We start from the raw sequence: 13,350 nt of genomic DNA, 5'->3' as shown, positions 1-13,350 counted from the left end.
GCATTCATCGGAAATGGAATATTATTTAACAGTCATCTTGGGACTAAAAACATTTTTAGGATTGCTTTGTAAGAAACAGTTCCTCCGAACAGAGTACAGTTAAAAGTGCAAGTTAGCATTGTTTACTAGACTCCAATGCAATGCTTTGGGGAGAACAGGGGCGTGGACAAGGAACAAATACTGAGTTGTTATTGGTTACAAGAAATTTGTTCTTGGGGAAGTGGTGGGGTGTGTGGAAGCAACAACATTGGCTAATACTTAGGATTCTTTTCAAATACTTCACCTCTTTTGCTAACAGCAAATACATCAGCCAAAGATGAATGTATTTTTTAGGCCGAGTTTCAGTTGTTTTGCTCTGCTGAAGGACTTTTCTCCCACAAAAGTCTCAGACCACACATTTGCAGATACAGAGTAAGGAGTTAAGTTCCTACAGCTTTATCTTGTCTTATAGAAACCTAGATGTACATTACTACATTACTACAAGTTGGAAAACATTTGCTGAAATTTGTGTTTTGCATGCAAAGCTCTGCTCTTTCAGTAGAACTAGGGTCAAAACTTCATGTTAGAAGGAAAATATAAGATGTTAGAAGGAAAATATAAATACTTTCCACGCATAATACTAATGCAAAGGTTTATTTGTAGGTGAGAAACTGCAAGAGGAATTCGCCCTTCTCCATTCATTAGTTCCCTCCTCCAAATGCCCCGATGGCCTTAAAACTGTTTTTCCTCCCAGCCAGGCCCCAAAACCAAGCTGCAGGAAAATGTCAACAGGGAAAAAGGCAGCCCTACCATTAAGGCAATACTGGGATACAGAGAGTGGTGGCAAGATGTGTGTGCTTCCCTGAACCTTCTAAGCTAGGTGTGATGAAGGATGCTCTCATGAGTGTTAACCTTAAGATTTAACTGCTAGTCCAACTGGCTTCTGCACATGGAATTAGGGAGGGGCATCTTGACTGCAGTTTCAGGCAGCAAAATGTTGAGGCCAGCCCTGAAAAAGTGAGGCAGGCCTAGCATTTCCAGAGAAGAACTGGCAGGCATAAAAGGGGTTAAGTATCCCTACTATGGATGATCCTCACCTTGAAATATCCCTCTCTTCCAAGCTCTGCATTCGCCTTGAAACAGCAGCCCCATGATTTTGGAAACCCACATTTGTGACTATAGCACATCTGTTAGCCAGCCTTACGAGATGTGGAACTTTTATTGTTTTACTATGTACAGCACCATGTACACTGATGGTGCTATATAAATAAATAAATAATAACCCTCCAGATGTGTTGAACTGCTGGCTGGGAATGGTGGAGTTGCAATCCAACACATCTGGAGGGCACCAACTTGGGGAAGGCTGCCTTAAGTGCTCTCTAAGGCCGGCAGATTTCATTTGTTATTCTGTGTTACTGAACTTAGTGCAGGCTGGCACAACCTGTGACCAGTCAAGCCAAACATAATTCAATAGCCTCATAAGGCAACAAGCCCACCAAGGTCTCAACAAACCTCCTATTTTTGCTACCTGCCTAGAATCGCAAAACAGAGGGGGCTTATCACGCACCCAGGAGACCACAATATATGATTGCCGGGTTGCATTTGGGTTGGTGGGACACAAGTTGTGCAGGTGTGAACTAGTGCCAGCCCTTTTTCTTATATCTGAAGCCATAGGTACATGAAGAATGCAGGACAACAAAATATAGTGATGTCTGTCTCCCATTCTTATTACTAAAATCCCACTTGTCCAGCCTTTTGTAAAAACCTTACAAGCAATTACTACAACAAAGCCCTACACCAGTCTTCCCCAAACTTGTGCCCTCCATATATTTTGGACATCAACTCCCATCAGCTCCAGCCAGCACAGCCAATGGTCAGGAATTCTGGGAGTTGTAGTCCAAAACATCTGGAGGACAACAAGTTGAAGAAGGCTGCCCTACAAACCGTGTCAATGGGCAATGCTTTGCAATCAATGCCTCTCTCCTATGTCCCAAAACAGAAAAGAAGATTTTCTCTGGTGCCTGAAAAAGGCTTTTATTATGCCCAATGCATTCAGGAAAGGAATTTCCTTCCTCAGGGGCTACTTATCTCTCTCAAAATATGCCACAGAAAATCTTACCAATGTTTCCTCCATTTCTAAATGCTGAAACAGAGGAAGCATTGGTAAGACATTCTGCAGTATATTTGGATAAAGATAAGCGGCCCCTGAGGAAGGACATTCCTTTCCAAAATGCATTGGGCATAATAAAATGTTTTTAGGCACCTGAGAATATATTTTCTTCTGTTTTGGGACACATTCGTGCCTTCCTCTCTTGCTATTTCCTTCTTCTATGTCCACCAAACTGCACATACCTGATCGAGATAAATACAGTACCTTGCATACCTGCGGGACCAAAATCTTGCCTGGTGAGAAACACCGCGTGGTCATGGTATTCAGCATGTTCCGGATCTGAGCGCTGCTGAGAATGGGCCCAGCGGCAGACTTGCTCCAAGCTCCGAGATGGATTCCCTCGCTCTATTAAACTGATTGACTATAGAAGACAAGAGAAGAAGGGATTCATTCGGGAAGGGTGAAACTGGTCCATGTCAGAGTTTAAAAGATTGAGGCTTCAAGAAAGCCTAGCTCAACGTCATATCGCTGAACTACAAAGACAATTTCAGGCTTGCAGCTAATCAGAAATTTGCTTTACTATGATCAGTCCAAGGTTCAATAATAAATGGGTAGCTAATGTTGCGTAAGCTGCACAACAGACAAAAGCTAGCATAACTCAAAATAAGCTTTTCCATCTTTAAAAAATTACACTCAGCAGGAGGAACATGCACACATGTGTGGAAGTATCTCCATACACCATTTAGCTGACCAATCAGAGGACAGCAAGGGATCTCCACAGTTATCAAATCTTCTCCCAGTACTAGAGCCATGTATCTGCTCAGCCTTCTCCCTGATATGCAGATTTTTATACTCAAGCAGAGTCTGTTGCTTGTTTGTTTGTATGTACATAAGGGTAGTATTCAGAACATAAGATCCCCTACACATAGCCTGAAATCATACAGATCCTCCAAAGCTTCTCCTCATCATTTCTCTGCATATAAAGATTGGCCCTTCAGGTTGTTGTGCTCCTTTACCACCACCACCACCACCACCACACGTCTCTGGGAATCCTTCCCTTAAAATTAGAATTTGACAGTAAATAATAATAATAATAATAATAATAATAATAATAATAATAATTTTATTTCTTACCCGCCACCTCGCCCTCTGGATCGAGGCAGGGTACAACACTGTTTTTTGGCATGAGATATATTAATATCAAGCCAGTCAGTGAATAGCTTTTAGAAAAAGTTGGGTTTTTTCACCAATGTAAACCTGTTTGAAAGCTTCTTACACCTTCTGCCTAAATCACCAGCATGCACATACATTAATTACTTTACATTGGAAAGCAAAGGAGAGGGAGAGTAGGGGGAAACCAGGAGAGAGAGAGAGAGAGGTGCTATTAGTATTTTACCTGTCTGTATCCCACCATGATCATTCTAACCAGGACAATGTTGATGTGAACCCCCAATGATTCATCATGGTAAATTTCATCTACCTAAAGAGGAAAATGACAGATTAAAATGCAATACATTTGGGGTACAAAGCATGTCCCAACCTTTCCTTCATTCATCCTCACACCAGCACTATGGTTATGGCCTCCTGTCTGGGCTCTACTTTTGAAAAATGAGAGTGTGACGCCCAAATCTATTCAAGGATTCCTATGCTGAGCTGGAATTTCAACCTGGCTTCACTTAGCTTGACATCCTTGTTGTAAGGATGGTGTCTGTGGCCTTTGCAAGAGAAATAACAGGACAAATGATGCAAAAGCAGAGAAACCACCAGGAAACAAGCAGAAGACACTATTTCCCCCCCCAGTAGCATTCAGGACACAATAGCTTGGAACCTTGTCACTGAAAAGCTACTTCACCACATGAATATAGAAGGGTGAATTCAGCTCATACTGGCTTATTCACCAAAAGTTTCGCACAAATTGGCAGCTTACAGAACAGGAAGAATAATGTAAATAGGGATTCATACGGTTTCATTCCTGAATGTGTGATTTGGGTAGAAAACTAATAATGCATAAAATCAGCCCTGAAATGTAAACAGAGCCCACTCTATCTTAATTAATTTAATTATACCAATTTTTATACCACCTTCAAAAGAAATTCCCAGCATGGCTTACATCTTTCCACCTTTCTTTCACCAACTAATCCCTACAATCACTCTTGAATCAGGAGCTGAATAAATGCTGGCTGACTTGTAAGAGGTTTCTCCAAAGCATTTCCCCTTCCTCTTACTTTGCTCCCCTCCCCCCAACCTTTCCCCCCTCCTTTGATACCTTCCCACATTCAATAAAGTCCCCCATTTGTAAGTAGGAATGTGCTTTGGGAATTGGGAATAGTTTAAGGTTTAAATAATCTTCCATCAGTTTCACTGGTGGAGGGAAAGACTATATTAAAGGAAAATGAATTGAATTATTTAAAAAAGAAGTTGTATACCCAGGGTGCCTTCAAAAAAAATGACATGAAAATACTTTCTATTTCTTAAGGATAGTGGAACAACTATTGAAAAACCTAAAGATGTAGCTGCAGATTAAATATCTAACTCATGCATGCATGCACCAACATACAAGCATACATAGAGACTTCTAAATATTTTAAAGTATTTTCAGTGGCAACATGCAGACATTGCTAAAATTTCCCATCCTTTCCTTTCCTTCTCCTCTCCTCATTTGCCAGGTGCTGTAGGAACATCTTCCATTTCGATAAACCGGTCAATCTTGAGTAAACAAAATGTGCAAATAAGGGTACAAGGCTAGATGATGATATCACCAAAAGGAACCAAGTTCAGCTGGATTAGCCATGGGGAGTTCATCACCAGTCATGGAACATCCTGCAAGCAATTAACAGATGCAAGGGCCAAGAACTGGATGGGATTCATCCAGCAAGAGGAAACTGTTCATTTGTACCTTATAGAGAAACCGGATGCATATTATTCATTTTGGTGGAGAAACCCCTCAAACTAGAATCTGAAAGTGGTTAGTAAACCCTTTGAAGAAGGAATCTGTCTAATTTCTCTTTCACACACACACACACACACACACACACACACACACACACACACACACACTTTCTGAATGGGCTGATACATGCTACTACTAACAGATACCTTTCCTAACCTGCAGAACCTCCAAATTTGCTTCCTTAGCTGTCAAAATAAACAAATTAGACAATTCTAAACTTGTCCAGCTTAGAAGTTTCTTTTCTTCCAAGACTGTTATTTGATGATGATGATGATGATGATGATGATGATGATGATATGCAGCCCTATAAATTAGAAATGCATTTTGCTTTTAGGGAGAGAAAACAAACCCGATAATTGTCAAATAAACAAATTAATTTTAATATTTTCCACATTACCAGAGGCAGAAATATTTTCCCTGTGCACTATCATGAATTTCCAGACTATGACTAGTTTAAATATATGAGCTAGACATAATTTTGTGGTTGAAAAGTAAGCATAAAGAGAGACCCAGAAACATGATTTCCCACACTCCTTGAGTACTTAGCCATGTCTAAACTAGCTGTTTATTCCAGAATAATATCGAAGTCATCCCCACATGGCGCACACCTGATCCCACTGTGACCTCGAGTCCACCACTCAGTTATTCCAGGATATCCCTGACTGGATTTGTCACGTTTTGCTCCCCTCTTTCGCAATAATCCCAAAGTCTGCGGCTTGTGTGCCCCCCCCCCCTTCACGAAGCTGTTGCTCTTTGGTGCAACTTCCCTGCTCAATGAATAGTGAACCTGCTGCCAGGGGCGTGTCTAGCGGTTTCGGAGGTGTGTGGGAACGGACGCAGCCGCTATTTTCGCCACATGTTTTGGATGTGTATAGGCGTGTTTTGGCACTGAGAATGTGCAGGTTTTTACACAAACATGTCTGTGCATAGCATTGCATATTCAACGGACTATGCATCCACCCCATGCATTGCTATGCATTTGCATTTATGCGCAATCCTCATGAGTCATAAAAAACACCCAGCTCAGTAGCCACGTCATCTGCATAGCCCCGCCCACTTCTCCCGACCCACATGCGGAAGAGCCATCATGGGGCACACATCCTCCTGCAACGGCACTCCTGAAATGGTGGGAAACTTCGTTCATGTGCGCCCCGTAAGAGCTGATCATGGATGCGGCAAAAGTCGTGCTCACCCCTCCTCCCTTGCAAAAGGGCTGTAGGTGTAGATTAGCCCCTTGTCAATATAGATAATCTACAATGAAGCTCAGGCTCCAGCAGACCTCTTGGAGTAAAGTCTTCCAAAGCCACCAATAACTCTACTTCCTATGCACCTTTAGCCAGTCTAACCTGCAACACAGAGGTATAATCATATGCTAATTCATCATCATCATCATCATCATCATCTGGGAGTTGCATATACAATTCCCAGTGTTCAGTCTCTGTATCAACTGGACTAGGGACTGTGTTTGCACCTCCAAAACTATGATCAGCAGTCTCAGCTGGAACAGCACTAGAGATGTGAAGGCCTGGAAAAAAAACGGAAAAATTCAGAAAAAAACTGTTTTTTTTCCAAAGCCTTTTTTGGGTTTCCCCCCCAAAAATTGGAAAAATTGGAAAAAAAATGAAGAAAAACGGATTACGGGATGTTTTATTTTAGCATGATGAATACAATGTTTAAGACAAGGTGTTCAGTTATTTACTTCTCCAAATGATTTCTAAAAACTGTGCAGTATCAGATTATTACAATTTCTGTGCACCAAGGACAAGCAAGTCCTAGGTTATAAATGGAGACTACAACTCTCAAATGCAAGAGCAAGATGCATTTCTGCCTCTAGGGGGCACTACCACTAAAAGAGACTGAAACTAATAGTGATTGATAACTACAGGTCAGAAAATGAGCCTGATTAAACTTCATGCATATTCATTGAATCTTGGTGTGTCCCCCCCCTTTTTTTTTTTCTCAGTTCTTTTTATGGGAATGGGTGCTTTATGTCTTGACACTGGAGGTCTAGTGGAGACATAAATAATTTTCTTTGTTACTAATGTTGGTGGTTTCTTCTGTTGTTTTTTAAAATTGTTTTTTGCCTGCTCCTCATAAACTGGCAGAACAAAAGAAGTTCCTTACAGTTCCATTTGTTACCAAAAAAAAAAGTAAAAACGTGAATTAAATTTGTAATAATTGTTTGAATACACTACTTTTAATATACCAAATATAATCATTTTATACCAAACCAACTTGGACATAATTACATTTTATGTTCCTAAAATAACAAAGTGACTTTCAATCTGCAAAAAGTGCTAATATTGCATTATTTCAATTTTTCCGAAAATTTCCTTTATCCTGAAAACCCCCGGAAAAAAACTAGCTTTTTCCCCCATGGCTTCAAAATTTCCGGAAATTTTACATCTCTAAACAGCACCAATCATCTGTTTGGAAGGAGGGACTGAATCTAAACCCTCCCTTATTTCTTCGAACAGATGATTGTCACTGCCAAAACTCACATATGCAAACCTCTTACTGAATAGCTAGATGTTGGCACGCTCAAGCAATGTGTGGGTGGCTGACAGCTGTGCACACATCTCTCCGGATCAGAGTGAGAAGTTGCTTCAGAACATAGGAAAGAGGTAGTTCCTAAGGCATATGAGTCCTACAATATAATACCCCCACAGCATCGTGTCCATAATTATACAGATAGTTAAGTTTGCAAATGAAAAAAATCAGATGCTCACTTAGCGAAAGAAAGGGAAAGAAGAAAGAGATACCATAATGAGCCTGGTTGCAATCAATAATAACATATAGCAGAAAAAGGAGAGCTATGAGCTGCTTGCCTTTCTGGTACAAATAACATCTGTCAGTGGAGAACCAGAAATTTCACTAGCACTGAGCAAGCCAGCTCCTCTCTGAACCCGACAAACCTGACCTGAAGTGCCTTCAGAAACACTTTGGCAGCTTACAAACAAAACCTCAAGCGGGTTGGCCTCAGTCAGAGTCAAGGAAAGGAAAAAAGAATGAGGGAAAGGACAGGAGAGAGCAAAACTATGGAGCTAAGCAAACAAAAGTTAGCTGCCAAGCGGTAGCACGTTGCTTCTCTCCGCATTGTTAAATCAATCCTTTTCCTCATCTCTCCACACCTCCAAGAGGATTAAGCATTTGCTGTACATGCATATGATTTGAATCCAGTCTGACATTAAAGGGGTGGGCAGAAGCAATCTTTGGCTATTAGCCCTCTGCAGGAAAATGCTATGCCCTCCTTCCCCCAGTTAATCGGAGAGATAGAGTTACACCGAGAGCAAAGTATCCTGGAGCATGGTCAAGTTTGCTCGGAACGGAAGAGCAGAGCTGTTACTGCTGGCAGCAATGAAATGTGCACTTGTCGCTATGCTGCTCAGGGAATATTTTCACTGTTGGGATGGGAGAAGATGCGGGCAGCAAGTCAAAACAAAGAACTGCTCTACGCATGCTTTTTAAAAGGGCCACACCTCATGCAAAGAGATGGTGCAGAAACTCCATGCTCAGGCTTTTGGGGCAGTCTGGGCATCGAACTCTGTTAAGCTTCTGACAACTGAAGTGAGGTTTCTTGAAATCAGGAAGGGTCGGGGGGAGGGACCCTTTCTCATTCTAGTTTTAATTCAAGCTGTTAGGACAAAAATGGGCAAGGGGGTTTCATACCCGAGTGAGGCCTTGGAACTTGCAGGGAGGTCTGAAAGAATGAAGACATCCCATTGATGGGCCTCTGCTTTAGTCAAAAATCCTCATCTGTCATGCAGGTGCGGGAAGCGAGTCAAAACAAATGTGTCAGGTGCACATTCGCAATGGCGGGATGGCATGCCTAATTTGGCCCTTAGGGAGGATTCAAGAAGATTCAGCTTTTCAGAATCCTGACTAGCGAATGACTTGGATCAAAGACATTCTCCCCTGGGGAAACGCAGTTTGCAGTTACGTTTCCTTGGTAACCCAAAACAGGAAAACATTAAGAGGATTTTCTATTGTCAACTAAATTTACTGGGGAGCCCACCGCCCAAGTTTAATGTGCCGCAAGAGTAAGAAAATACAATGGGAAGTTGCACAGGTTGCAGCCTATGAAAAGAAGCTTTTTGTCCACCCTCCTGTATAGTTTACTGTCCCTGAAAGTAGACTGTGTTCAACTCCAACAGGCAAAACTAATTAGTGATTAAAATAACACTCTCTCGTCATGCTTGTAATGTAACTAGCTAAAGGTCTGTCAAGTGTCATGGATGGAAGAGGCATGAGGGACAGAGAGCTTGAGTGCTTTTTTCAAGTCCAAACCCCTACCCACACTCGCCATGCCCATGCCTTTCATGCATAATGCCACAATATCTGTCGTTTTCACTGTGGTGGTAAACCTGTGTCTAGTCTGTTGCCTTAGCTAGACCGGGCGAAATCCCGGGGCGAACCCTGGGATCGTCCCTGTGCGTCCACATGACGCACAGGGGATCCCAGGATCAGGGAGGGATGATCCCTCCCTTGCCCCGGGATCTTGCCCGCCACTTTGGGCCTGCTTTTTCCGCGGTCCTGGGCTGAGTGCGAGACCACGGGACGTGTGGCCCGTTGCCACGGCTTGACCCAGCTCCGTGCGATTACTCACGCGGAGCTGGGAGCTGCGCGCATCAGGGGTAGGGTGGGGGGGAGCAGGGAAATTAAGTTAAAAAAAGTTAAAAAAAACTTACCTTTGCACACGACCATTCGTGCACTCCGTCTTCTTTAAAAAAAAATTAAAATGGCGGGCGCGACGCCTCTTCTCCTGAGGTCGTCACGCCTTACGTGTAAACTGAGGAGGGATCTTTTATTAATCACAACGCGAGATCTTCACTCCTCTGTCGTGGGATAGAAGGTAGGTCTAGCTATTTATTTATTTATTTATTTATTTAAAACATTTATATCCCGCCCTATATCATTAAGATCTCAGAGCGGCGTACAGATAAAAACATACAGTATAAAACAATAAATATGCACAGCTAAGGCCTGTGTCTAGGTTTACTGGTGGGGGGGGGGGACACATCTACACACAGAAAGCTAAAAACATAGACGAGCTGGATAAGACCAAAGTCCAGCACTCTGTTTGCACAATGACCAACCAGCTTCCCAATGAAAAGTCCACAAGCAGAACATAAGTGCAATGGAATAAGTGCAACTCATATTCTCCAGCAACTCATATCCCAAGGCATACTGCCTCCGATACTAGAGGTAATATAGAGCCATCATGATTAGTAGTCCTTTGATAGCCTGATGTGACATAACTAACATGGACTAGTCTACCATCTTTGTTCTAACAAGATGGAAAAAATTCATAGCGTAGGCCTTAAGCCTTATTAGAATTTGACAAATGCTGGGGAAGTATAATGCATTTGGGGAACAGAATGCAACAGGGAGAGTGTTGTGAAATGGCTAATTTGTATTATATTCATGTTACATCTATTTTATGCAAAGGCATGTGATAAACTTGACAGTCTATTAGCATTCAAGAAAGCTATCAAGACTGATCTCTTCTGGCAGGCCTATCCAGTGTTTTTAGAATGTTTTTAGGATGTTTTAACAATGTATATTATGTTTTAATTCAGTTTTATGTATTTTATATTGACTGTTGTTCCCTGCCTCGATCAAAATGGAGAGGAGAGTAAGAAATACATTATTATTATTATTATTATTATTATTATTATTATTATTATTTATTGTTATTATTAGTTGCCTGTTTTTAAAGTAAGAATGAAGATACTGTCAAATTCTACTGAAAGTCTTCTAGTATACTGTTGAATTTTCTGGCCCTTGGGGGCCTATATTGCCACAAGGACTGTCTCAAATATGCAGTGCATTCCGTTAAGCCCCCTCTGCACAAGGACTCATTAAATATGGACTGCTGAGATAATGGAGACTACAGAATAGTGCAACAGAGTGAATGATTCAGTGTACGAACAGACATCCAAACCCTGAGTTAGCATTATAAAAACTGAATATGCCAATTCACTTGTGCAATTCATCACTTCAAGATAAGGATAAATGTTAGGCTACACTTACTAAGGGGGTAAAATGTAGGTCACAGAAAGATGGGAAGAGAACTGGTACTCCACAACCAGGAAAAACATAATCCCCACTTATAGTAAACTGAGAAAGATCTGACTAATGATTTAACTCAGTATAAATCCTTCTAGTGAACAAATCAAGCTGAAAGGTATCTCGGCTTTAAGTAATAGAATTCAACCATAGAATGTCACATTAAGAGTTCCATCAAGCCTTGATAGCTGTCTTGGGCATATTCTTTTAAAAATGGACAGGTGGGATTATAAAAGCTTTAGTAAATAAACAATACATAAATACATAAATGGCAGGTCATTTGGCAGGTCATTTGGCAGAGCGGGATAAAATTATGAGAAGATTCTATTTTTTAGTAGGGAAAACACTGCTCTTATCCTAAAGAGCAGGGAAATCTATATAAATAAAAATGTAAATGCTCGGTCGAAATAGACGTTATATCTCCAAAAGTTCTTCACTGATTGCTTTGAAATTTTGACACAACGTTGCATTCGAATACGCGAGCGTTGTTATATAACTATGTTCTATATGGGGACAAAAGTTTGTCTTAAAATCGAAGAAATAGGCCTCCTAAAAACCAGTCCTGCTGATCATTGTGACATCGCCAACCAGTAGGCCAATCCACTGCCTCTGCCTCCTCTCCTATTTGCATGTTCTCTCCTATTTGCTCTTATAGGTCATTGTGACATCGCCAACCAGTAGGCCAATCCACTGCCTCTGCCTTCTCTCCTATTTGCATGTTCTCTCCTATTTGCTCTTATAGGTCATTGTGACATCACCAACCAGTAGGCCAATCCACTGCCTCTGCTTCCTCTCCTATTTGCATGTTCTCTCACAATTGGCTGAGTGAATATAGATGTCACACCTGTGACAGTTACACGTTCTGAAGAAAAGTAACTGCCAGGAGTTTCCACTAACCTCCTCACCGTAAAAACATCCTTTTTTAAAAACCAAACAGTAGGCAAATCCACTGCCTCCTCTCCTATTTGCATGTTCTCTCCTATTTGCTCTTATAGGTCATTGTGACATCGCCAACCAGTAGGCCAATCCACTGCCTCTGCCTTCTCTCCTATTTGCATGTTCTCTCCTATTTGCTCTTATAGGTCATTGTGACATCACCAACCAGTAGGCCAATCCACTGCCTCTGCTTCCTCTCCTATTTGCATGTTCTCTCACAATTGGCTGAGTGAATATAGATGTCACACCTGTGACAGTTACACGTTCTGAAGAAAGGTAACTGCCAGGAGTTTCCACTAACCTCCTCACCGTAAAAACATCCTTTTTTAAAAACCAAACAGCAGGCCAATCCACTGCCTCTGCCTCCTCTCCTATTTGCATGTTCTCTCACAATTGGCTGAGTGAATATAGATGTCACACCTGTGACAGTTACACGTTCTGAAGAAAGGTAACTGCCAGGAGTTTCCACTAACCTCCTCACCGTAAAAACATCCTTTTTTAAAAACCAAACAGTAGGCCAATCCACTGCCTCTGCCTCCTCTCCTATTTGCATGTTCTCTCACAAAACTTTGCAACAGCACGCGGCTTGCAGTAAAAAAATTACTGAGCAACGTCATAGAAGGAACAATCTTGACAGGACCTTTCAAAGGTGAAGATGTCCTCATTCCTCGCATTCCTATGATTCCAACAGATATGCCATTTCAATTTAAGAGATTGCAATTCCCAATTCGATTGGCGTTTGCAATCACCATCAACAAAGCTCAGGGCCAATCTTTAGAATTGTGCGGTTTAGATCTAGACACAGATTGCTTCTCACATGGACAATTATATGTTGTGTGTTCTAGAGTCGGCAAACCAGACAATCTCTATATCTACACAGACAATGGAACAACTACAAATATTGTATATCCACAAGCATTGTGAAATTAAACATATTAGAAACATCCGCTTTGTCTTTTCTTTCTTTTCAATTTAACCAGACTGAGCCACAGCAACGCGTGGCAGGGTACAGCTAGTGCAAAATAAGAACTGAGTAGTGACCGATTGGGTGATTCTAGAGATCTTATTCCCCCTTCCCCATTTTTAAAACCCGATTTGCTTGAAGTGATCTCGAGCCCTTTGCATATGGTACATTACTATCTGCTGCTGGGTTAGTTTCAGTGTATCCTCTTGCAATTCATTTATCAGGTTTCCTTGCCATCTCATGCCAATTTTTGGTTCCTGTGTCATCAGGAAAAGACATTTGGCTTATCAATGATGCCCCAAAGAGAAGTCACTTGTGATGACTTGGGACTGGCATAAGATT

At 41.5% G+C, this 13,350-nt stretch overlaps 1 protein-coding gene across 2 annotated transcripts in view; it reads right to left on the bottom strand.

The window, feature by feature from the left end:
- The window catches only part of ADAMTS14 (ADAM metallopeptidase with thrombospondin type 1 motif 14), a 97,385-nt gene that overhangs the window by 39,455 nt on the left and 44,580 nt on the right, over window positions 1–13,350 (bottom strand). The window contains exons 5-6 of one of the 2 annotated variants that reach the window (XM_063133004.1): window positions 3,486–3,569; window positions 2,354–2,510 (exon numbers count right to left, since the gene is read on the bottom strand). In XM_063133004.1, the coding sequence (XP_062989074.1) occupies window positions 2,354–2,510; window positions 3,486–3,569 (241 nt within the window). The remainder of the gene's footprint in view (window positions 1–2,353; window positions 2,511–3,485; window positions 3,570–13,350) is intronic. The other variant, XM_063133005.1, reaches the window with a different exon arrangement.

The sequence above is a fragment of the Elgaria multicarinata genome, chromosome 8 (assembly GCF_023053635.1).
Source record: "Elgaria multicarinata webbii isolate HBS135686 ecotype San Diego chromosome 8, rElgMul1.1.pri, whole genome shotgun sequence".
NCBI classification, from domain to species: domain Eukaryota; kingdom Metazoa; phylum Chordata; class Lepidosauria; order Squamata; family Anguidae; genus Elgaria; species Elgaria multicarinata.
This window is presented reverse-complemented; position numbering and strand designations above follow the sequence as displayed.